Below are 26778 nucleotides of genomic sequence, written 5' to 3'. Positions count from 1 at the left end.
TACAATTTTTATTTAATTTTGTAAAATGTGATGAAAACTGATTAAATACAAAAGCATATAACTGTTAACAAATAGTAAAGGTAAAAGTCATCAATTAAATTGCATTTCAGATGAATTACTGACCTGTGGCATTTTCACTGGGAGTTGATGTTTGAATGACATAATATAACTGACCTGTGGCATTTTCACAGGGAGTTGATTTTTGAATGACATAATATAACTGACCTGTGGCATTTTCACAGGGAGTTGATTTTTCACTGACGTATATTACAGACCTGTGGCATTTTCGCTGGGAGTTGATGTTTAATGGGAAACAGGAGGACAGCATACAAACAGCTGAAGTTGTGCTCCAATGCATCACCCTGGTTCACTTCATTTGTCTATGGAAAAAAACAAATATAGATTCACTAAAACTGCATGGTTGATCTTATTTTTAGCTGCTAACCTTTACTTCATTGACCGTATGATTTTGGCTCAGGGTATTGATTATGATCAACACCGTGGGTTTTTCTATAGGGTGAGGATTTTAACTCGGGGTATTTATCATGATCAACACCATGGGTTTTTCTATTAAGTGAGTGTGGTGAGGCTGGGATGGAGCAGAAAACAGAATACTTTTCAGTATTGGAAATAAACTTTTTTCAAAACTAGTTGGACTGTCCACACAGAAAAGTGACTATTAATTTCATTAGTCCTCCACCCATCTCACCAGTCCACCCACTATATCACATAAAACAAGAGGCTCACAAGACTTAACGGTCATCTGAGTATCAAAATCCATACATGGAGTCTGATATCTGCATGTATATGGGTACAAAGAATTTGTAAGATAAATACATGTTCACCATGTGGTCATATTGGCCCTGCCCCCTTGAGCCAGAACCCCTGATCCAGGTGTCATGCATTTCATAAATTTTAGTACAGGACTTCACAGACATCATAACCATGCATTTCTTTTTCTTCCACGTATGGGAGTAAAGACGATTTTTGAAAATTTGACAGTTTTTTTTGCAGATTTGGTGCTGAGATAATAAATTTCACAATTTACATGTACATTCCTTTTATCCACATCAGAAATGGTAACTATAGGCCTTGTAGTTTTAATGTAAAATTGTTAACGGACGACGATCAACAATAATAGGTCACCTAAGTGACTCAGGTGACCTAATGAAAACATAAATTCAGTTTTAATCAATAGTATTTAATCAACAATACAAGTCAAAATTTGAAACAATTCACAGCTACAAACTCAGTTTGGCACCAACTGTAGAAAAAGACGACCATACTTTACTTTTATCTTTCAGAAGCATACAATGACCACCAAGAGACTCATGTATTCCCTTTTACAAACCTCCACATGTTCAGAAGGTCAGCATGTCATTGGCACACAAGCATATAACCATACAAGTATTCGATCACAAGTTCAAACATCTAAGAAACTCGGACAAATTTGCAAAAATCTTAACCAATTCAAGATTGATATCTGGATTTTCACTAGTCTGTGTGGACTCACTAGTGCCATAAAGTGTTTACTAGTCTGAAATGTTTTTAACTGGTCTTGGATTTATAGACACGAGTTTATTTCGAATCTTGTTTTTAATCAACCAAAGACGAATCCCAGTGTGATTAACTGTATATTATATCAGTGTGATTAACTGTACATTATATCCGTGCGATTAACTGTATATTATATCAGTGTAATTTTCACTTCATTTAATAGGACTGACCTTGAGCGAGGTCCGAGAACAGCTGTTATCCATTTTGTAAATGGATTAGATTTAATCGACAAACAAGCCAATTATTACGTTAACATCTTGTAGATAACAATACTATTGCTTTAGGGTGTTTTGTGGCACTTCCGCATGTATGTACTACAAATGTAGCTGTCAGAAGACAGGATGAGGACTGAGTTTTTGCCAACTCATTCATTTCCAAAAATTTTAAACATTGAAAATAATTGGAATTTGCATTTATTGATAATAAAATATAGTAATTCCTAACTTCAAATTGAATTTTGCTGCGTTCAAAACCTTAAATTATAATCAGAACTCATAGCATCATGTACAGCATAACACCACACTCAAACTTGCTATTGACGTGTAAATCACAATTTAAGTTAAACAATGGGAAATAACTTAAATATGGGCAACTATTCTTACAGGACATATAAAATCAGACTCCAAGAAAACCTTTGATTTAACAAGGGTTTTGTCATTTGTAACCACCATGAAGTACATTTAAGTCCATTTTGTGTCAATGTTCCTCTGCGAATACAGGGAGTGATCTCTTAACAATGTATTTACCTTCTGAACAAGCTGGTGTAGCGGATTAACCACTGTACTCCATAGTCTCCATAGCAACTCGGGACTGCCCACAAACTCGGCACTAATGTCCAGCAGGTGTAACACTGACTGAGCAAATTCTAGGGATCCCGTGCCTCCAATACCAATGTTTACAAGCTTACTGTATAAAGCAGTATAGCTGGAAAGCAAATCAATGTCAAACTCAGTTCTGGGTGTTTTCCACAAACTTGATTTTAGATGACTGTGTTTCTAATGAAGACTTGTTTAATAGAAGGCCAGCACCCAATTTGTCAAACATACAAAAATGTTAAAGTATCCCCAAAGATGAGAAAATACAGTGTAGCCATTAATAAAACTGAAAAGAAATGGGCAAGTGAGCTGTAAAACATTATTTCTCGTACACTAGCCTTGGTTCTCTATCTGTTTACCACATTTCATTGAATATCAAGATCACATGGTACCACAAGAAGCCTCCCTCATTCTTATTCACAATAAAAAGACAGGGAGGGGGGATGTCCTCCCTCATCAATATTGGAAAATGTGGACCAAGAACAGATAATTTTGTATGGTCTTCCTTCAATAATATCATATCTGTCTGGTTAGTTCACAATTCAAAATTATTTAGAAACCTTACCTCTCTAAGGATGAGCAGTCTTTTAGTAAGTTTGGAGTCAACAACAGCTGCAGAAGGAAAAGTGCTGGAGTACCCTGAAATAACCCGACAGAAATTTCTATGTAGAGTACAGGAAGCTATCTCTGGCTCCAAGCTCAATGTGTTCCAAGGTTTCAAATATATTTCTTTTAAAAAATAAAGCATGTGTATGCACACAAATCTCAGTAATTTCAACAAAAATATTTATACCGCACAACTTTTGAGTTGCATCTCAACTTGATAATGGAAAACCTACATGAAGTTTTTCTCCGCAGTTGACATTGTATGCTGTGGAGATGAGGGCCTTGCTGGGTATGCAACACACGGCATTGAACAGTTTCTGAAACACACCACAACCATGTTAACATTCCCATACTGATGATTTACTTACATGTATTATTATATCAATAATATACATACAGATTATACATAAACTACAGTCTGTATTCATTCGTTGATTATTTTGTATCAATACATAAACTATCATCTGCATTATTTTGTTGATTATTTTGCATCAATTCCTAAACTATCGTCTGTATTAATTCGTTGATTATTTTGCATCAATTCCTAAACTATCATGTATTAATTCGTTGATTATTTTGTATCAATACGTAAACTATCGTCTGTATTAATTCGTTGATTATTTTGTATCAATACATAAACTATCGTCTGTATTATTTTGTTGATTATTTTGCATCAATGCGTAAGCTATCGTCTGTATTCTTTCATTGATTATTTTGTATCAATATGATATAGCATTGCCATGGTAACGTGTACACACTAACCCATTTTATATGGCCACATTAAAAACTTCAGGAAAAGAATTTTAACATTTGGAGGCTTCGCATAGTAAATAGTATTATTCACCTTACTCAACTTCAGATGTAGATTGAAGTTTCTTAATTTTAAATATCTCTAATTTTGGAATAAAATTCCCCTACAAGTTCTTATTCGTTAATCTGAAATTGCTTAAGGTAGTGATTGCATGGGTCATTGAAAATTAATGAATCTATGAAATTTTTTTATTTTTACATATTTTGTAGTTGACAGTATCTGCAATTCATTATGAGAGTATCATATATGGTTTTCACGGAAATTGTGATGCTACGGTTGTCATAGTAACCCCTCTTGTTGACTTTCCGTAATAAATGGTACATGTATTTGAGGTGATGTTTAAAAATGATACAAAAGGGGTAAGGGATACAAATTTTATATCAAATTGAAGTTAAAGCCTTAAATAATATATAATTTGTATTAATATGTCCATTTATTTTCATATGAAGTAGAAGCAGGGCTGCTTATGAGCAATTTTGCAATTTTTAGAAGGCAATTATTCACCAAAGCAGACATAATTTCAGCCCCTGAGGAATAAATGACCAATTATTTTTTTTTATTTAACATATGTTAGGAGGAATTTTTTCTGAAAATATTGGTTTTCAGGTTTACTATGGCACTATGATCACTATAGTTACCCCCTCCCCCTCCTTACATAAATGCTGCAGGTGATAATTACAATAGATATGCATCTTACATGCATTTATTTCAACTCATATTAAAACTATGAAAATGTTTTGATGTTTATTATTGAATTTATTCTACATAGAATGATAGTACTGTTGCTTTGGGGATGTTTTTATTACTTTCTATTTGAAATTACTTGTATATTCATGCTCTGTAAGCGTATGTTAAAAACGCTGGAAATATATCACAGCTGATGTAAGCTGTGCATTGTGACGTCGTATTACCTACGACGTTTTTTTTTTTTTCTCTTTTCAAACCAGGCGATTATGAAAAACAACAAAACTTTCATTATTTTTTAAATTATAAGAAATAACTGAACTAATTGAGAAAATCATATTAACAGCAAGTGCTGTTTTCGAAATTCACACTTTTTGATTTCTTTTAACATCCACGTTAATTACATAGTAGATTTCCTCGATTCCCCGACTCGGAGCCTCTTAACTGACGATCTCAAAGTGGAGGATGGGAATATTTGTAGCGAAATAAAGTGTTTTAAATCTATGTATATGATTAATATTATCGATATTTTTTGCTCAAAATGACGCGTTTACATAACCCGTACGTGATTCCTTGGCCTAACAGTTTCCCTTGGATATTACACCCAGCATTTTAGATTTATGTGCACAAACACCATATTCATGTTATGAAATTTATAGCACTATATATCATAATTTTAATAGGCTTAGTGGTTTGTGAATTAAATTTACGTTTTGTAAGACTGAAAATTAACCAGGGGGGGGGGGGGGGGGGGGGGGGGGGGGGGGGGGGGATGGATATGAATCATGGAGACGTAAACTATGACTATTATTTATAAGATAGGCCTAATTCAATAATCAAAACACAAGGGATTTTTCATTTGTATCTTATTTTACTTGTATATTTCTAAACATATTTTCACTTTATCCTGTGTCTGGTTATATCTGACAAGTCTTTGTTTCCATTGTCTCTCATTAATACTGATGCTTAGCGTTTGACGTATTCCGGAATCACAAACGAAAATAGTCTCTTTTTAGATAATACATGAATTAAACCACGTGATGCCATGCAATCACTACCTTAACTATTAGCATCTCTTAGTTTGGAGTGATCTAGCAGTCACCTGAACTGACAAGTTTACATATTAATGGTCATATTGATCGAGGTCTTCCTCATTTGTTCTCACAACAGCTGGAGAATACATAGTCAAAAGTTCGACACATGTATAGGCATCTCAAGACCGGTTCTTTACCCGTGGCATTTTCATTGCATGTTTCACAGTCAAAATCAAATTCTACAGCGAGTCTTATTGTTCACTGATAAATGTCTAATCCTGGACTTCCACATGGCGATAGGAAATACCCCAATTCCAAAAGAACTGCAGCATTAGGGATTCAAATACATGTATTGATAATTTCCATGCTTAACCTACAAATATGTACATGTATGGATAATTTGAAAGAGAGAATTTAAATCTAATTTCATTTTATACACGATATGTTCACACAGATATACATGTATATAAAACAGAAATAAGGAACTCCTTCAAAGGAAAAAAATTAAGGGGTATAACAATTTTAGTCCCAGTGCAATTATTAAAGAAATATGCTATTAATTAGCAACAAAACAAAAAACAAAAACAAAAAAAACAAAACCCTGAAACTGAGATCACATGTCTCCTTTCGAAACTTAACTTTCGTTTTACGTACAAGTAAAATATCATATCTGGAATGCTTTAGTGATAGGATTTGGAGGGTTTGATTATTCAAAAGGTATGCGCGATTACAATTTTACCAAAGTAATGCAGGCCTTGTGATTATACGAGACTCGGGGAAGTTGCTTATCTCGTTATACATATCTCCAGTTTACAAAATAAATTTGTGACCAGTCACTAGTTCAAAGGTTTATTAAATGCTGATCTAAATTAGAATTTAATTATTCCAAAATGAACAAGGGCACCGCTAAGCAGAGCATCCCCTCGCGGCAGGAAATATCATGAACATATGCATGCATTTTCAAGGCATAAATGAGGAATGAAGCCAATATATTTATATACACATATATATATATATACAGATGGACAATACATAATAGACAGCGAAAGCAACTCTCATACTTTTCAACATTCTGCACTCTGGACTGTGTAAACCGGCCAATTTCTTTGGAACCACACACAGCCGGTTTAGACAGATTATACTGTATAGCTATTTATTATTAAAATTCATATACCTTTAACATCATTTGGTGGTGGTGGGGGAAGGGGGGCATAATTAACATGGCATTTTAATAAACCTATCAAGGTGCATATCATTTGGGGGGGAGGGGAGGATATGTGATTGTGCAGTTTCCCTTATTCTTCCCATTCTATATATTCATATAGAGGTTTTGTTAAATATATATAGCTATTTATTATTGATTAAAATTCAGATACCTCTAACATCATTAGGTGGTGGTGGGGGATAATTAATATGGCATTTTTAATAAACCTATCAAGGTGCATATTATCTTGGGGGGGGGGGGGGGGGGGGGGGGGGCGCATATACATACGTGATTGGACATTTTCCCTTATTCCTAGCAGAAACATATCATGTATGCACTAAATTTCAGTAATTTACTTACCTGAATATACATTGTACCTCACAGTTGTTGTATGCAGAATGCATGAACTCAGAAAATTCCCACGAAATCAATATTTTTTCGTTATGTAAAAAGACAATATACCGGTGTTGACAGGTCGACGAAGCTTGTGAAATATCTTTATAACTTTCAAGAATTAATTCTGTAAACAGACATGTGTGGTAATCTGAATTAATTCTGTATTGTAAACACGTGGGGTAATCTGGTAATGAAACCGCGACGTTCATCAAATTATTTTAATTACTCAGCGTCAGAGATAGCGCTTTTAATTCCTACAGACGGTCTTTGCGCACGCCAACGTGCACTAGGCCTAATATGACAATGCACAAATACAAACTTACCTGCAGCAGACGTAAGCTGTCTCATTTTCTTTAAACTGGTTCCCTGTTAATTGGTGCAACCGAAGCGACCAGAATCGTAACTTGACTGGGTACCAGTTTGAATTAACCGGAAGTGAGTATTGTCAACTCATAAATAAAATTTCACAGTTTTTAGGTAGTAAAGACGTGATATTTTAAGAAATATTTCACCGAGTAACTTGGAAATGAATAGGGTTCGTCTTTTTACAATGCCACATATGTATGCAAAGGATGAGAATCATTAGTGCAAAGGTTCTCTTTAAATCTTGCCCACAAGCTGTAATGGACACACAAACACACACACAGTAGCGATGCTATATCCCTTCCGCAACTAGTTGCACGAGGGGATAATAAAAGAGTTCAACCTTGTTATTTTTAACTTTGTATATAAATAACCAACTGATCCCCAGAACTACAATTTATCCGAGTAGACTGTATGCATACAAAAATGTATCTATATGAAACAGTTGTAGACAACACCAGGTCACAGTTTCCTTACTTTGGAATACATTGAACCCATTGCCCTGCTGTTGTTTCTACCTACCAGGATGATTTTGGGTGTCAGAGTCTGACTCAGAACCAGAATCTGGAACTGGGTCAGGAATGTTGTAACAGTGTCTTTCATCTCTCCTCTTGTTCCACTGTCCAGACCATTCTTCATGTGGGCAATGAGCGAAAACCAGATTCTCAGCAACAGGCCCTCTGTAAACAGAAGATTTATAGAGTTAATACTAACCTCACATAGCTTAATCAAAGTAAAAACATCAAATATCCCATACATTATATCAACAAAAATTTTATCACCAATACTAAACAAAGGAATTTACAATGACATTAAACTTTTCATTTACTTTTTTTTTTTTTTTTTTAAATTCATTAGGCAAAATTAAATAAATCTTCAATTTCGCAGGCCAAAAACTCAACATATAATGTCAGAGGCAAACAGAGTTTTTTTTAAGGGGTTTTAATCCTGGGTGCCTGAGAAACTAAAGATTTTTTTTCTGGTCTTACCGTTACATGAAATTATAATGCATATTATGCAATGTAAATTGTATCAAAATGGTTTACTTGTTAATTCTTCATATACAATAATAATGCAATCCAATTTATCTTTTATTTGATTTCAGATACAGTAATAAACTAAAGAAATACAATAACAACTTCTACCTGGAATCTGGGATCCGAGATCACATATGAGCTCACAAGCATACTGAACAAATACACCAGACTGCTTGACGAAAAACGCTGGCCCAGTTATTATTTCGTAAGTCAGAGGATCTGAAAATACAGTACAGAAAAATCTAAAGACTTAAAACCACCACATCACATACAGATTACATGAAAACGGCATCCATGAATTTTAAAATGAATATCAAATACATGTAAGTCTTGCATGTAAGCTGATCTGCATGCAATAAGATTTTTAATGATAAGCTTTGACCCCCTATCTTGGCCCTATCCTACCCCCAGGGTGATGATTTAAACAAACTTCAATCTGCACTTCAGAGGGATTCTTGCACAAAATTTAGACTAATTCACAATTATCTCCACCTCAAAAAGCACTTCATTAGAATCCCTATACAGAAGAAAACTTTATGGCAAGTTTGGTTGAAATTAGCCCTGTGGTTCTAGAGAAGAAGTCAAAAATGTTGTACAAGTTATGGATAGACAGATGCAAAAAGTGATTAGAAAAGCTCACTTGAGCTTTCAGTTCATGTGAGCTAAACTTGTAATATATATATGAACAATATTTTCAAAAATGAACATCAGTCATTACCCAGAGAGAAGGAGTGCTTGGGAACATCAACATCGTCAGTCAAGCCTCCCAGGAAATGGGCCAACACCTCGCATCCTTTTAGCTGCAGACTGGGAATTTTCAGATATGCTGTCCCGATAGAATTCCCCCCACTTAAGTTCATCCTGGGGGTCCTTGGACTTGTACCATTAGTCAGTGTCCCTATATCAATAAAGACAGGTTTTAGACACCGAAGGAAGAACAATTTCTCTTCATCCTACAACTTACATGTATATCAGCTCTAATATATCGAGTCAATGCATAAATATCCAATATTCATTTGCAGATGTGATTTGATGAAAGGCAAAGATAACGAACAGTTGAGGTTAAAATTTTCCCCTGCAAGTGTAACACTGTCGCCACCACCTGGGTCACAGTAGCTCTCCGGACATTTGTCCCAGTGAGCTAACAAGTCAAGGGGTTTTCAATATTTAAATACTGAGCACTGTATACAGGTGCATCCTCAACTTGCCATCTATTATTAACTGTATAAGGGCATTAAATTCCACTGACTTGATAGGCATGTTACTCCTCTACATTATAGTGAATTTGGAAAAAATATTTTGTCTGGATCTCGGTCTTACTTGGTGTTCCTAGGCCTCCACCACCTTTAGATCCTCCCACACAAAATTGTATTAGAGGCAAACACACCTACAAATGACAATGTACATGTAGATGAGAAATGCGATGCCATTATAATCATTGCTTCATTACAAAATACAAAGGAAAAACATGTTCCGATACATCTTCATTCCACAGCTCCTAAAAATAAACAAATCCAAATTCCACAGGAAATTACAGTGTAGATGTATCTGCAGGAAACTTGATATTTATAGGTTATTGCCTGAATATCGGAAAATATGCCAAACCGCTACCTTTCTGTGGTAAAGCTGACTTAATTTCAGGTCCACATCTGCGCAAAGACCAACGTTTGTGTATATTATATGTACCTTTCACAGTCGAGACCTTCCTTTCATATAGACTCGCAGTCAGCTTATGTGTATTGAGCACTACAAACACCATCACCATAAATTTACCTATATAATTCTTACGATTATCTTCTTTGATCTACACAATGTACTACTATACTTCTTATACATGTACAAACAAATTTACAATCGTGAAAATAAAGTTTTGCTGGTAAATTTCACAAAGCAAACCTGCGAAGTAAAGTCTCAGTCCGGGATACGAGTGATATAAAGCTTTCAATCAGTAACCTTTTGATTATGTACATTTCTAAATCTGCAAGATATTTTCCGTTGCAAACGAAGTGCTTACGTCATACATCATCTCATGAAGGGAATCTCCAATTTTGGAGTTTTCTACAATAAATGAGAACTTTCTGTTGTACCAGGAGATATAATCAGTCTTTGACGTTAACCGGTGGCCCGTTTTTCGTGAAGACTGTATAATCATTTTTTGTCAAAAGATGACAAGCACCTTTACTGGTAGTAAAAAAAAGTTTTGATAAATCAAAATGAAATTCCCAATACCTCGAAGACTCGAATACTAATTATGATGGCCAGGCAGCTTCAGAGATGAAGTTGATTAAGTTCCAATGTTAACAATTAGCGAACAACTACTAATTGTAATAGGTTACCCGAGTAACTCAAGTGACCTATAAACACACGCTACATACATTTACATTTTCTACTGAAACAACCACACCATGTTCTGCATGTGTGTGCGATTATTTATTGACTGTTTTTTCTTCTCATGTGAACCGCAACACATCTCTGCCCATACTGTGTCCGTGTGGTCAACAGAGGATGAGCAGGAAAACTGTACATAAAGACATAACAATCATTACCTGCTCAAAACTCGCCGAAGCCTTTGATCCAAGTAACCAGATAAAATGCCACCATACATCCAATTTTGCCATGGCAACAGCTTCTGTCTTCGCATTGTTCGATTTCAGAACCTGCATTACCAGTTTAATTCTCTTGGGACAGGTCAAAATATCTTAAATGTAAACAAATTTGTACATTACTGACAATTCAGTATACCTTTCAGAAATTATATTCATTCCAAGCTTGAATCCAATTACTTGCTGTACAAGATAATTAAATTTCTCTTCTTTCTGATCTCAGATTCTAAAAGGCTTGTTTTACATACACACTTTCTTTCAGTGTAATTTAAATAACCTAATTTAAATTTAAATATTACTGAGCCAATATATGTAGTAAAACATCAGAAAGTTTTCCTACCGTGGTTGGTGGCAAAATTGTCTATAAGAACCTGCCAGGCTTGAAAAGCTCGAACCTTGACCTCATTGGAACCCTTAAAAGCCAGCTCCATAATAGGTAACAGCATGTTTATGAAACTTCCATGATGTAGCTCCTGAAGAAAAAAGATTGCACATTTCTACGTTTGATTTCTTATGTACCCACACGTATACATACAATTATTTGAACAGTAAATGAAACACAGGAGAAACCTGTATGTTTGTAATATGCTGCTGAATTTGAGAAGTTAAATCAGTGAAAAATTTCCAGTGACAATCCAGTATTATCAGCTGTTTTTATGGTTCTTTTAGAAACTTAAAAGAAACAAAGAACAAACATTCAAAACTGAAGTTACAAACAGTCCAGAAAATCAAATCATGTGAAATATTGTTGTATATTATTTTCTAAACGATTATCATCATCACTTAAGTTCTCGTGTCCATCAATACCAAACCAAACGTAATGAAAATTAGATGTTAGATTCACTCATTCGCTAGACTTAAAACACATTGAAGGTCACATTCTTGTGACAACAAGTAAATCATGAGATTGTCTCAGCATGGTTAAAATCTTAATTATAAATCTGTTTAGTTTTCGTTTGCACAGTCAGCTGTCATACAATGGGACATTTCACATAATATCAATCACAAGTTGCAGAGAGTAGCAAAACTTAGACATGACACATGCACCTGCCATTCTAAGCGGTGATAATGCAGAAAAAATTGACTTCTCTATCAAAAGTACATTTAAAGCAAGATAAATGTCTCCCAATGTATAAACATTGTATGTTACGATATTGAATAGAACATAATTCAATCGACACTTTTGCGTAAAGGCTGAGTGATTTGTAAAGGTGCTGCATCATTTCAACCCTATGAACCATGTGAGTGGAACAAAGGATCTCCAAACTTAATTAGATTTTTCAATGTAGATTTTACTACCTCTACGATGTTTTCTCCTTTTGTTTCTGGGATGCCATATATTTTGATGTTATTTTTTCGACTGTACTGTTCATTGTAATTCGATTTCACTGTGGAAAATGTCGCTAAATCACGGACTTCATTCATTTCTTTTTGTAGATCCCTGTTATTTTTATTTGCCTCACAAATTTTTTCCCGTAGGGTTTCGTTTTCCATCGTTAGTTTATCAACGTCCGTTGTAAGCCTGTCTATTTTTTGTTTTAACTGTGTTTCACGTTTTTCTGCCTCTTTCTCATAACTTTTAAGGAGACCTGTTACAATATTTGTTACCATGGATTCAAGATCACATGTTTTCACTGTTTTTTGTAAGTTTTCTTTAATTTCCCGTAAGTCAGACCTAATGGCTGCCAACGTTTGATCACTTGATCCAGCAGTATCATCACTTTTCTCGGACAATGTTTTATTTTTCTCCGATCCTTTTCTGGTATTTGCCATAATAACGCACCTGAATTTAAAAGTTCGACAAAGGAGACGCTCAACAAAAATTTTTTAAGGCGCTCTACTACACTGTAGTAAATCGTAAATAGTACTCACGAATCACAGAAATTGGAATAATCCTGTATTCAAAGTACGGTTGCAAGTTTTTCTCGATGTAAAGACTCCTTTTAGATGTTAGAATGTTTGTTTCTCACTTACTTAGAAGTAAACTGCCATAATATTCACTATTTAGTCGTAAATTTCCAAACTTTGTGCTCACGAAAAACGACCTCCTACCTATCGAGCGCCATCTTGATGTCTGGATTACAACAAATTGGAAGCAGGTCAAAGGTCAAGGTCACAAGATCAAAGATTTTGGTGTCAATGGAAAGGTCTTGCCACAAGAAATATTCATACCAAATATGAAAGATCTAACTCTTATGGTGTAAAAAATATAACTAAGGTTTAAGTTTTCACTTCAAGTTTTGTGCCACAGACAGACCAAGAACAATATGCCCCTGAATCTTCGATTCTATGGCCGTAATAAAGCAATATTTCAAACTAATATTTCAATTTCTTAACAAATGCCAAAAATATAAAAGAAACTCAACATTGGACTCCAGGTTGCACATTGGCAAGTGAACTACATGTACATTGTAAATCCATGAACTTGGATAAATGAAAACAAAGGAAAACAGTGCATATTCACAAATACTCCAACAATGAAAACGTGGATGCAAGTTCTCTTACTGTATTAAAAAGAATCTACAAAATGGATTTGAACATCATTTTTAAGACAAACATGCTGTCATTAAAATTCAAATATAAAATTCATTTTGGCAGATAGCCTAACATAATCAAATCTCAGAGGACACATGGATTACCTTTCCACAAATCTGTACATATATTTCCCAGCATTCCAAAGCATGGATTTCCTCTTGGCATGTGAAAAACCATTTCAAATCAGAACCAACTCTCTAAAAAAGAAAGGGGAATGTTAATTGTATTTAATTAACACCATCAATGAACAATCCATTAATTCAATATGCGTATAGTAAACAAGAAATATTTTACATGCTATATTGAAAGGAATTCGACAATGAACATGTAAATAAAAATTCTTTTGAGAGAGTGAGCATATTCCTTTTCATAGCAGATATTCCAAGGAAATCCATTTCAAACTTAAAGCATTTCAATACATGTAATGAACAAGAGCACGGATTTCATTTCTCCGTGTTTTTACCAATCCTGACATTGCAACACAATTATAAGTTACCAGTTTAAACTCTGGAATTAGAGCCTGAGATAGCTCCCTCTGGTGAATGAGAACGGCAGAAAACTCTGCCTTGACCACCTCTAAAGCTCTTTCATGGATTTTAATGGCTCTGTGTGCCATAAGAGGAAGTAGGAGCTTCCCCCATCTGAGAGCGTGACTCTCCATTTCCCTTCTGTAGTCCTTTAACAACCTACACAAAAAATAGAACAAAGAAATAAATTTCACTTCTGTAGTCCTTTAACAACTTACACAAAAAAAACCCAGCATATAGTCCGGTAATAGAACAAAGAAATAAATTTCACTTCTCAGAGCTCCAGACAAGTTGCGTTTCAGAGTAAATACTCATTACATTTTACCAAATACGCATTGAATTTGAAAATCATGCATACAATTACGCATTAGCGAATGTAAATACGCTTTACACTCCCAAAGTAATGCGTATTAGTCCGCGTATTTGTGATACATGTAGTACGATATAAATAATCCATTCATATGAATTGAGGTTAGCCCAGGGCTTGATCATACATGATATTTAGCGCTATGAAATACGTTTTGATGACAATCACAATTCTGAAAAATTGGAAGAGTTAACTCAAAACGCTATTATATAGGCCTACTTGTTATATTTTCTTTAAGAGTTAGTGTGCGGTCGAAAGCACAGGAAAAAAAACTTGTATTATCAATTGTGGACGAATGATATACAGAATTGGATCATAATCATGTGACTGTCTGACATATTCATATTTAATGCATCAATGATAAATATCAAATTCCCAATGACAATGAATAGTTTTAATAAAAAGAACTGCATGCAAAGGATTTTCCCCGTAAGTAGCTGGAGCAGTCTTTTAGTATAAACTTTAAGTTAAAGTATAACGGAAGAAATATCGTTTATCTGGTGACATCTTCTGTGCAAAATCGCAAAGATAATCAGTAAATTAACAAAATACACTTTTGAATTTTTCTAAAAAGCAAAATACTCATTGATTTGAAAATCAGGGAGTAAATACTCTTTGTGGTGAAAAATTATCTGGAGCTCTGCTTCTGTAGTCCTTTAACAACCTACACAAAAATTAGAACAAAGAAATAATTTTCACTTCTGAAAATATATGAGGACATGAACTGTGACACTTCATGCCAGCACATTTACTGAAGCTTGTTAGCATTTCATGAAATGTGTGCTGATGTGAAGCGTTGCTGTTCATGCCCTCGTGTATTATCAAAAATGAAATTTATTTTTTATACTCCGCCCAGCTGTTAAAATACATGCAGTTGTACTATATTTATCAAGACACATACGTACTTCATTCACATTCATGAGGAAAAGTCGATCCTTTCAATTGGTAAAGATATAAAAGTTAAAAACATTGGGAATGTGAAGATATGGCAATGCAGTGTGTATTTATCTACTTTTTCTAAGGCACCAAATGTAACAGGGAGAAAATGCAACGGACCAGACCGAGATTCGAACCCGGGCCCCGTGAATCTCCAGCCAGGTGCTTTACCAACTGAGCTATCTCAATCTGGCCCCCGGCGACTGAACCTGGCCGACCCGCTTGTGATGTAATGTGATGCAAACCTACATGTATACTTTCTAAAGTCATTTTTATAGAAAAACAACGATATTGTGTTAATATTCGGAGAATTTTGAGTAATTATTCATGATTATGACATCAGAATTTCAATACAATAACTACATTATGTATCAAAAGTATTAATTAATTTCCATGATATAGTTGTTCGTGTCTACTGATTTCACATGTAATGTATTTTCAAGGACAGATTAAAAAAATAATAATCTAGACATTTTTGTTCTTAATAAACGACATGAATTATGTGCATCTCTTTCTGTATGCTATTTATCCACACACCGATAAATGACTTGTGAGGCTTCGTGCTCCACCATCGATGACTGCATTTTCCACCTCTGTATCCCTTGTTCCACTACTGTCAGTATGGACTCCACCTACAATCCAGTGTTCAGTTTACTCACACACATATTGTTCAAAGTAATTAAAACCCCGCTAACTCGAACATGTGAACTACAGTTCTGCAGTCAACACTCCAACTTACTGAGCTACTCAGCTAGGCAATTAACTCTCAAAGGAATCGACAAATATTGCTGATATTTGTATTCTCAATCATGTTTTAAAAGGAAGTCAGCCATTATGACGATGTAGTATACCTCTCAAATCTTTCAAATGTTTGATACCAAAAAGGAAGGTCTTGTCACAAACAATATACATGTGAAATATAAAAGTAATCACCATCCAGTCAAAAGTTACGGCCAAGGTTACAGTTTTTGCTGACAAAGCAAGAACTATATACCCCACCCCCGAATTTCCCTATTCTATGCATAAACTGACCACCTACCTGTTGACTAACGATGTCCTTTGCAATGTTTTGCTGATGAAGGCACCACAAGCATTTAGCACAGACATTTTTGTCCTCTGTTTTCTCCACACAATCACACAAAAAGGATAAAATTCCTTGACAGAAGTCCGCGGACAGATTTCTAAAGTAAAAGAAAACATTCACTAAAATAATCACCAAATATTTGTTTAAACTTATAAAACTTGAAGACTTAGTATGTGTAATTATTTCATCTGCTAGAGTGACATGACTCTTTAGTTTTCAATTCCTCAGCACGTGTTGGAAACCAAAGAAAGTCAAACTTAAAATCAGAGTGGTAGGGACGGAGATCAGACTAGACTTATTTAACATACCACGATTACCTTTCAATACTTCAGAGCTTACTATACATATAAAACTGGTACCGATAAACGATACCATTCCCAATGCCAAAAACCATTGATTTCCCCCAATTTTGAGATGAAAAAAATCCCAATTTACTTTCCGAAAAGTAGACCGCTGACATCGTAATTTCCTTAGTCTGAAACATTGTACAAGTTAACTAAAATGTCCACTTCCGGTATTAAATCGAAAGTACAGATCATGGCAGTGCGTGTGTTATGTAGAACTATGACGATTCTAAAACGAGCATAAGACGATTCCTTATGTCTCACAACAGCAAATATTAGCATAAAAAAGTTTGTAAAGAGATGACTACTTCTGGTTTTGTTCTTTTTTTCTTTTCTTTTAGTTTAAATCCTTTGCCGATACATTGGTAGAGAATTCCCAATTTGTTCGATTTTGACGCTATTTTTCCCAATTGAATGGGTACAGGTACCAATATCAGTGGGTAGAAAAAAAATCGCTGATATTGGATACACAGTAAAGAAAAGATGCAAAAATCAATGGGGTCTGAATTGACTGGCTACCTAACATGGCTACATCAATAAAGGAAATCATTTGAAGCTGAGTTTAGACATGAGTGTAGTTGAAATAATGTTAGGATTTTATTGTATATAAAATTTTGGAGACAGTAATGCAAGAACACAGCAATATGGATGTTGCAGATATTTCTGCCCCATTGATTGTAGGTTGTTTTTTTTTATTATTGGGTGACCTGTACCTCTCTGGTCTGTCCCCATATTTTCCCAAAAATTGCCATTTTGGCCTTTTGGGAGAATTACTTCAACATAAAATAAAGCATTGTAGGTAGAAAAACAAATGGAAAGCCATTCATACATATCATGATTAAAGGTGTATATGCTTCATCTTTTACCTCAGGTGTTAATAAATATATAGTGTACTACAGTATTCTGTGAATAAAATAAAACAAAAAATTCTATTAAATATGCATATCAAAAATATATCTAAGGTTGTAGAGATATAAATGAAAACAGTTTCAAAAGATACCTCATCTCTCCCCCCCCCCCCCCCCCCCCCCCCCCGAAACGAGCCAAGTACTGATCACGCAACTGTCGTATCATAAATCAGAATTTGGGGGGGAAAAAGACCAATTTTTAATTGGGAATGAGTCTGTTTAGCAGATCTGCATGCAAGGCATATTAAGCCCTGTTTTATCACTTACCCCACAGCCTCTCTGTCGTGCAGGCAGAATCCCAGGATCTGGAGCCCATTTGGATCAAGGTGGTTGTTTTGCAAATCCTCCTTCAGTAAATCACACAATTTCTTGGAATTCTTGGCAACATCCAGGCTAACTAAGCTTACACTATACTCCTTCAACTGACTGCAATGTGAGAAACACGCTTGTAATTTAAACACACTTATTTCATTTCCACAAGCAAGTTTTAAAAAATCAACATAAATGATGTATCAATACAAACCAATATTTCTTGTAAATACGTAAAGATACAGGCATTTTAATATAGGTAAGAAACAATACACCAACTACTTATCAAACATTTGGAATTCAAAAATGAAAGTATGTAGACTACAAGACATACATAAAGGATGACTATGAGTCATACTAGAGTTTGAACTCTGGTTACTCAAGTTGCAAAGGAACAGAGCAAGTTTCAACTCTACTTTCTACGAGGGTTAGTGTGGTAACAATATGTCGGTCTTGTAATGATACTGCGCATGTGTCAGTTTTCAAACGATGAAACTTTCTATACATCTGAGTAGGAAACAACACTGGAAATTTACCATATTTACAAACCAAAATCACCCATGTTTGGTGGATTAAATGTGAATCAAAATCCCCATATTTTATAGTCGTTATTGCGAGCATGGAAAATGGATACCAATGCATATAAAGACCAACACTCGAGAATGCACTGCACACATATAAATAATGAATTTTGGAATGTCAAAGCATATCAATTTGATTTTTTAATTGCATTTTATTGATCTTTTGTTAACAAACAAGTACTTATTACAATATTACAGTGATTTTCCACACCTTTTCTGGAATGGGGCCTGGGCCCTTGGAATTGGGAAGTCAAACAGTTTAATGTCAAAAATCCCTTTATCATTTGATAAAATATTATATATAGACACATGTATAATTGTGATGTAGCGAGCATTGTCTGTGTATCGTCCTACATCTAATCGATGAGAGGTGAAGATAACGAACAGTGATCAATCTCATAACTCCTACAAGCAATACAAAATAGATATTTGAGCAAACACGGACCCCTGGACACACCAGAGGTGCAGTGATTGGGAAGGCCATGCACCCTGCGCCATAGTCCCATTCAGGTGAAAATTGGCGCATTAAATTATCTAATCCATGCGCCAAAGTGTGCATTCATTATCGATTGTAACTTACATTTTTTTTCTCTAGAATGAATTGGGTACGACTTATTTTTTGTACTTTCAATTTTAATTCCTATGTATTTTGATACACCGAATCTCATTGGTTAAAGCAATACAAATCAAAATAGATAACCAATAAACTATTTCCTCTTACATCACATCTTCTCATGCTTATACTCAAGCGTTTAAGTTTCGGAAGTCCAAGGAAAGATATAAAAACGACAGAAAGTGAAAAATACAAATAATGAAAAAAACCCACAAGAGACCGTCTTCAAATACCAATGCTGTTAAAAGCAATGATATGGTTGAGAAGGGGACATTGAAACAAAGTAGAAACATTTTCAAGAGCGGTGGAAAAGATTGTGGTCATGGTTCAGAGTTTCAATTAAAACAATAATGTTCCACTGCACATCTGCTATTTATTGAAATATGTTGATGGCCCATTAAATCTGAAAATGGCCCATTGAAAACTTAAACCGTGGGGTCATAGTCCCATAGGCCTTCCCAATCACTGGAGGTGAGAACAGGTGCCTAGGAGGAGTAAGCATCATACAATGCCACCCAAAATTGTGACTGCCTTACTTAGCTAGTTGTAGATAAACACCATCCTTTCCTTCTTTTGATTTTACTTCTAGTGTCTCGAGTAGTGTTGCTACATTGATATCGTCTTCCATAATTCTTCTATTTCAAAATCTAGCTCAGTTTTCCCGGCAATCCAAACTACAAGTACAATTTACACATGTACTACATGAAAGATGAAGACTTTAAATTCATTCTTGCGATCGCAAGAACTCTACACACAATCGTCAAGAAAATATTCTGATTATACAGTATTTCACTTCGGTTTGGTTTTCAACCAACCAACAGCTTAAAATCGAACTACATTCTTTATTTTACCATAGACATAAACGAAATGCATTTAACAGTATTGGGCCATCGTGGTTTAAATCGGGCCCTGGATTTGCCTTATTGTTAACAAACCAAAAACACAGCTCTATATAAAATTGATATATTAAAAATAAACCTACTGCACAAAACACATGTTGACAATTCATATATTTCCCTTACTTTTTTACTTTTCTTTTCTCTTAGTCAGCATTTCGCGCGAAATCGTCATGCCGCGGGACCTCCAGCGATGTTCATTGGTTAATATTTTTATCGCCTTCTATTTAATAAGAGTGCTATCAGGGGACTTAATTCATAAATTACCATTGATAACACGTTCGATTAAGACTCGATCATAAGTAATATATGTCGTCGCTGTGTCTGTTGGGCGAGCGCAACAGTGATACATATGCAGCCATAATTCAAGTTATTGCTGAAAGATATCTACTTAGACCTGTAGCTGAATATTATTTATCTCCTGATGTCACATTTATTATTGTCGATTCATGAATGCATTCGAAAAAGAAATTTAAAAAGATATATATAGGCCTAACCGCGCGCAAAAAAAAAAAAAAAAAAAAAAAAAAAAATAATAATAATAATCAAAAAACCCAACAAAAAACTTGCACTGTAAATCTAAAACTGTTATTTAACGTAGGTCGCGGGTTTACAGACCTTTTTTTGCTCACTCGAAAACCCCACCTGAAAATTTGACCGATGTATTTTGACAATGTATATATAGTACTCTGTGAAAATTGATTTTCATTCAACAGTACAGGTTTTTTGGGTTGTTTTTTTTTTTTAAAGTAATAACGTCTTTAACATACTTTTGTTTTAACTGTAGTGACACTGTTTTCCATTGAATTATATAGAAAATAATAGTGATTGACTTTAATCATTGCATAATTCAACTTAAAATAGACAGAATTTGACACTGTTCATCTTGATAATATTGATATCAAAGCGAAACAAAAGCAATTTCAAAAATATTTATGGAAAAATATGAGGTAATCGAGTTCGTTTTTTTTTTTTAAGAAAAAGATGTCAAAGTGGCAGTTTTTAACAAATAACGCTATGAATATTCGCGACGTCATTCAACAACTTTATCCAGGTGTTCAAAACATATGTTCGCCATATGATGATAAAATCATATCCAATCGTATGCTAAACATATGTTTTAATCTTATACACAAACTATTCAAAAGTTTGGGACAAAAAACAAAATATGCGAGGCAAAACCCTGGGAACACGTTTTCCCTTCTTTCAAAAGCTTGGTAAATATATTAAATAAATACTTCTTAAATCAAAATATACCAGGTTTTCCCAAACAGATAGCTTATCGATCAAAATCTTGAGTCAGTGCTGTAAATATGAAGTAATATAACGCCTGGATGGTGCGCAGAAAATATGTAAAGAAAAACATTTTCTAAATGCAAGGATATTTCTGTCATTCTAGTACCAGAGAACGCAATTTCGGTAGCTATGTGACAGAATGTGGAATTCGGGGGATTAAAACGCTCGTTGTGTGACCGTTAATTTCGGTAGCTATGTGACAGAATGCAGAATTCGGGGATTAAAACTCTCGCTGTGTGACCGTTAATTTCGGTAGCTATGTGACAGAATGCGGAATTTGGGGGATTAACACGCTCGCTGTGTGACCGGTAGATCGTGAGTTCGAGCCCCCTCCTGTCTTGGCTCAAAATTCTAAAACGCAGCTAGATGTTACCACGATACAGTAATATCCGCATGTAAGCGTTTGCGTCTAAAGTAATGTACTCTCCGTCGTACATAGTTAGCTAACGAAAACGCCCCAGTCGTTATATCACCGTGTATAATGTCACATGCATGACACACTGATTTTGACTACGGATGACTCAGTTTACCTGATCAAGATATAGGGCTCACGGCGGGTATAACCGGTCGACAGGGGATGTTTACTCCTCCTAGGCACCTGATCCCACCTCTGGTGTGTCCAGGGGTCCGTGTTTGCCCAACTCTCTGTTTTGTATTGCTCATAGGAGTTATGAGATTGATCACTGTTCGTTATCTTCACCTTTCGTGTAGCGCAGGGTATATGAATTTCAAGCGAAGAAAGAAGGCCGACCAGTATTCAAAGACTGATTGCGTTTAATTAAGATGAATCTAGATAGACAAAATTATTGCACGGAAGACAATGGTTATTGACAAGCTACCTGTAACACTAGCAATTGAAGAGTCTATAACTCTTTGGAAATACGCAAACACGTCGACAATATACAAGTAGGGTAGGCGCCGGTTATATGTTTCGGTGTATTTGATGAGAAGTCTTCATTCGTACTGCATAAAGTCCCCAGTTTTTTTCGACCAGAAAAATTTCATTGAATGGGAATTCAATATTCGTCTGACTTCCAGCACAAAATCATATGCCGAGTATTTGATTGAAACCCCGAGTGGCGTAGGTGGGGGAGGGAGGGTAAAATACTGTGGCGTAGGGGGACAGAGATTCCATTTAACTTAGCAAAGTTTCTTACGAAAATCCACATCTTGAACACAGTAAATATATAAATATCAAATTCAAACTTGTTCACGGTCACTGATATTCATACGTTAAAACGACAATGATGTGTCTGACTTTTTATGTCATTAAATGAAAACCGTTTTTCGGTCCCAAACTGGACTCTTGGATGAAATTGAAAATTCAAAAAACTTATTGTTTATCTATAAAACACCATCACTGATCTTCTAAAAGATGATTTAGCCACTGCATAAAATGTAAGGAGATCTGGGAACTTTTTTGTTGAAAAGTGTCCTTTTCCAACACTCATTTGGCCTCCGGGATGAAAATGAAACTTTGAAACCTTATTGCACATCTACGAGACACTATTAATCATGGCTCACGGCGGATGGGACCGGTCGACAGGGGATGCTTACTCCTCTTAGACACTTGTTCCCATCTCTGGTGTGTCCAGGGGTCTGTTTCCCCAACTATCTATTTTGTATTGCTTATAGGAGTTATGAGATTGATTATCACCTGCATATGGTGTTTATATATCTCAACTGATGCGATATGCAAGAGCTTGTTCTGCGTATAGTCAGTTTTAAATCGAGGTAAGCTACTGACAAACAAGTTGATGGTACTGGGATTTCAACAGTCTCGATTGAAGTAAGCATTTCGCAAATTCTATGGTCGTTATAACGATCTACTTCGTCAGTATAACCTCGCATTGGGTCAAATGCTGTCTGACGTGTTTCATACCGATTGTTAAGCCGTTCTTGACACACTGATTTTGACTGCGGATGACTCCGTTTACCTGATCAGGATATAGGGATCACGGCGGGTGTGACCGGTCAACAGGGGATGCTTACTCCACCTAGACACCGGATCCCACCTCTGGTGTGTCCAGGGGTCCATGTTTCCCCAACTATCTATTTTGTATTGCTTATAGGAGTTATGAGATTGATCACTGTTCGTTATCTTCACCTTGCATTGATCACTGTTCGTTATTTTCACCTTTCACTAGTAAACAAAAGATGAATTAACTACTGCTAAAAAAGTAACAGGGATTTGAAGAAGAAAATTATACATGTTGTGTTACTTCCTTTCGATAGCGTGGGTAGTGGTTCGTCCTTCGCCAAACGTCCAGCATTTAGCATTATGGGTCCCAAGTTATTTAAACCTTTACGACCGAGGTGCAGTGTCGTGGCAGGCGTCAGCATGTTAAGAAACCCTCACTATTACGATCTTGAGTGCATTGATTTTCTGGTACCTTAACTGCAGTTGGTGATGTCTCAATATGAGTGGGAAATTCTCGAAGGAATACATAACAAATTGATAATCTGCAGTCAAGTGAATAATCATTCGAAATCAACTAAAATACATAAACTAAAATACATCAATAAAATGTCAATTTATTACAAAATAAACATTCATAACATAAAATGGTTGATGCCACACGAGTTTGCTCTAAAACACAGTTCAAATAAAATCATATTGATACGAAATTTCAACTAGCATTTTACAATGGTGTGTTCAGTTGCAATAGAGATCGAGGACCAATAGAATTGACTACAATCTACACGAATAAGGGAAAATAACGAACAGTGATCAATTTCATAATTCCTATAAAAACACAAACCTAAGAGTAGGGGCAAACACCAGGGATGGGATCAGGTGGCTAAAGGAAGTGGGCATCCCCTATAGACCGGTCACGTTCACCGTGAGCCCTATATTTTGATCAGGTAAACGGAGTAATCCGTTGTCAAAATTAGTATGTAAAGAACGGCCTAGCAATTGGTATGAAACACATCAGATAGCATTCGACCTAGTGACAGGTTGCATAAAGACTATAGACTTTGAGGAATGCTGACTTCAAACGAGACAGTTGAAATCCGTGTAAGAACTTGAAGTCATCCTGCTTGTCATAAAATTGAGTTGTTAGTTTGCGGTAGATAATTGATCTAACACATGCTGTATAGATAAATGCATCGTGGAGTGTTCTATACCCTGTCATAACCAATAAGTGAGTGAAATTGATAGACTACATAATTAAACAAAACTAGTTCAAAAGTATCCGGGTTAGAATGGGTCTTCAGTACCTCCTTGCTTGTTGTAAGAGGCGACTAAATGGGGTGTTCCTTCGGCCGATACCACAAAAACTGAGACCCCGTGTCACAGCAGGTGTGGCACGATAAAGATCCATCTATGCTCAAAGGCTGTAAGCGCCGAACATAGTTCTATATTATGTAGCCCTTCGCCGACAATGGTGACGTCTCCATAAGTGAAAAATACTCGAGCGGGATGTTAAACAATAAAAAAATCAATCAATAATCATAGACAACCGGAATCCCGCACTAAGCATTTTAAAATAATTCTGCAATTCAAATTGTTTTCAATTCAATCTTACTGTTTGATAATTCATGCAATGTCTTGTCAGCAACTATTTTTAAAATGAAACTCCCAGTAATTTGGTTTTGTGGGAATTTTCCGGCCTCCTCTGTTTATTTTCTCGCATATATTGCACATTACTTCTCGGAACACCTCTGGTTCTGTTAAAGAGTAATATTTGTCCTTTTCCTTCAAAAATTGGGTATATGCAGTTTCACTTGATGAAATTTGTTTTAACCTCTTGGCCAGTTCTTTTATCGAAGGAAAATCTAAGGCATTTATAAATGTGCCTTTAGGGAGATATTCACTCGCCATCGGTGGTCCGTTAACGACTGGGATGATATTCAAATCGTCATGACTGAAAAAATTGAACAATTTCTCTGTCGTGTAATCTTTACATATATTGTTCTCGAAGGAAAAATAAAACTTATAATCTCTGGAAAAGTTTCTTATGCACTGGCCAACGTTTGGCGTTCTCGTTTTACATGGTCTCGTGCCACATGTTCCAAACATGTCGACCTTCATAAACTTTTTCAGTTCTTGAATGTAAGATTTTCTTTTAGAAGGCACGGGACAGTGACCGGCCATCCATACCCCTTGTTTGGTCTTCTTCCTAAACACACTGGAGTAGTCTCTGTTCACGGGTTTCTCACGCTTTCTTATCATTCCATAAGGTCTGGAAATATCGGAATCTCTCCGGTACGACATTATCCATTCAAATTTATCAAGCCAAAGAGGTCCTGGGTTGCCGGTGAAAGCACGATTTTCCATCGTGTTAAAACACCAGATATGGTGGTTCTCTTTTTTGGGAGGTTTATGCGGCATGTAAGATTGTGTGAATATAACGACGTCGCTTTTGGCGAGATCTCGGACGTCAATGGAAACTGAGCACTTACACGTGCACGGTTTGGATATGAAGACGTTCACATGTGGTTTTAAGTAAAACGGCAGATTGTACCAAAGTATTTTCAGTGTCCCACTTTTATTTTTTGAGTTGTTCTCCATAACTGTGCCTTTCACCGTGGATGGTGATGGTTTGCTGAAAGGTTGTATGTCTGCTGATTGATTCACACAAACCATGAGCACTTGAATGAGTACAAACAGCGTCAGAAGTAGGACTACTTGAATGGAAGATATCCAGGGTTGAATGTTTGCCATCTCTGCGAAATACAAAAATAAAGTTACAGATAAAATTTTATAAAATCAAGGATCTGTGTTTGTCCTTCTCTTTATGTATTCTTCATAATATTTATGACAAGGATCACTGTTCGTTATCTTCGCTTGTTTATTCTACGAATTATATCAAATTTTCTCATAATTTGATATTAAATGCGCAAATATCAGGAAAGGTGAAGATAACGAACAGTGATCAATTTCATAACTCCCACATGTATATTTCGTTTGTCAGATTATCGGGGTTCCTTTTCTTCTTGAAATTATGCAAGCTGATGCTGTATCCAAAGTTATTTATTACAATTATTTTGATTGGACAAAAATAAAGCTAAATGAGAATTTACACATCAATAAATACAAAAACGATATGTATACATACGCGCCTGAAAACAAATAACATAGTGCGGGGAAACTATTCAAATTTTTAAAATTGATAATACGAATTGGAATTATGAGATTCAATCACCCTTTTTGAAGAATTTATCGATGTGTAAACCGGACATTTTCCCCACAAACTTAACATAAAAGTGCTTCGCACTTTTATTCAGTTTGTGATTAAAAATTCTCGAGAGGGATGTTAATTAAACA

The 26778-nt window shown here is 35.5% G+C and overlaps 2 protein-coding genes across 4 annotated transcripts in view; both read right to left on the bottom strand.

Moving 5' to 3' along the window:
• Positions 1-20428, bottom strand: part of LOC125665912 (telomere-associated protein RIF1-like) — a 43807-nt gene extending 23379 nt beyond the window's left edge. Inside the window, exons 1-17 of one of the 3 annotated variants that reach the window (XM_056151140.1) lie at positions 20337-20428; positions 19851-19988; positions 18079-18237; positions 16515-16656; positions 16013-16107; positions 14142-14331; positions 13750-13842; positions 11451-11583; positions 11054-11205; positions 9828-9894; positions 9226-9405; positions 8616-8726; positions 7993-8150; positions 3212-3295; positions 2938-3011; positions 2304-2481; positions 276-380 (exon numbers count right to left, since the gene is read on the bottom strand). In XM_056151140.1, coding sequence (XP_056007115.1) covers positions 276-380; positions 2304-2481; positions 2938-3011; positions 3212-3295; positions 7993-8150; positions 8616-8726; positions 9226-9405; positions 9828-9894; positions 11054-11205; positions 11451-11583; positions 13750-13842; positions 14142-14331; positions 16013-16107; positions 16515-16656; positions 18079-18237; positions 19851-19942 — 2013 coding nt within the window. In that variant the 5' untranslated portion in view covers positions 19943-19988; positions 20337-20428. Of the gene's footprint in view, positions 1-275; positions 381-2303; positions 2482-2937; positions 3012-3211; positions 3296-7992; positions 8151-8615; positions 8727-9225; positions 9406-9827; positions 9895-11053; positions 11206-11450; positions 11584-13749; positions 13843-14141; positions 14332-16012; positions 16108-16514; positions 16657-18078; positions 18238-19850; positions 19989-20296 lie in introns of all 3 variants that reach the window. The other 2 variants (XM_056151138.1, XM_056151139.1) reach the window with 2 other exon arrangements.
• A 3868-nt stretch (positions 20429-24296) lies between these two features.
• On the bottom strand, positions 24297-26099 carry LOC125665920 (glycoprotein 3-alpha-L-fucosyltransferase A-like). Its single transcript, XM_056151137.1, has one exon. It carries the CDS (start codon positions 26095-26097, stop codon positions 25063-25065), a length of 1035 nt encoding a protein of 344 aa, XP_056007112.1. The 5' UTR covers positions 26098-26099; the 3' UTR covers positions 24297-25062.
• Positions 26100-26778: the final 679 nt, after the last annotated feature.

This window comes from Ostrea edulis, chromosome 10 (assembly GCF_947568905.1).
Source record: "Ostrea edulis chromosome 10, xbOstEdul1.1, whole genome shotgun sequence".
Taxonomy (NCBI): Eukaryota; Metazoa; Mollusca; class Bivalvia; order Ostreida; family Ostreidae; genus Ostrea; species Ostrea edulis.
Note: the sequence above shows the minus strand (reverse complement) of the source record. Positions and strands in the feature narration are given on the sequence as shown.

Excerpts from the sequence above, each read along its gene's own strand:
- LOC125665920 (XM_056151137.1), bottom strand. The coding sequence starts at position 26,097 with ATGGTTTGTGTGAATCAATCAGCAGACATACAACCTTTCAGCAAACCA.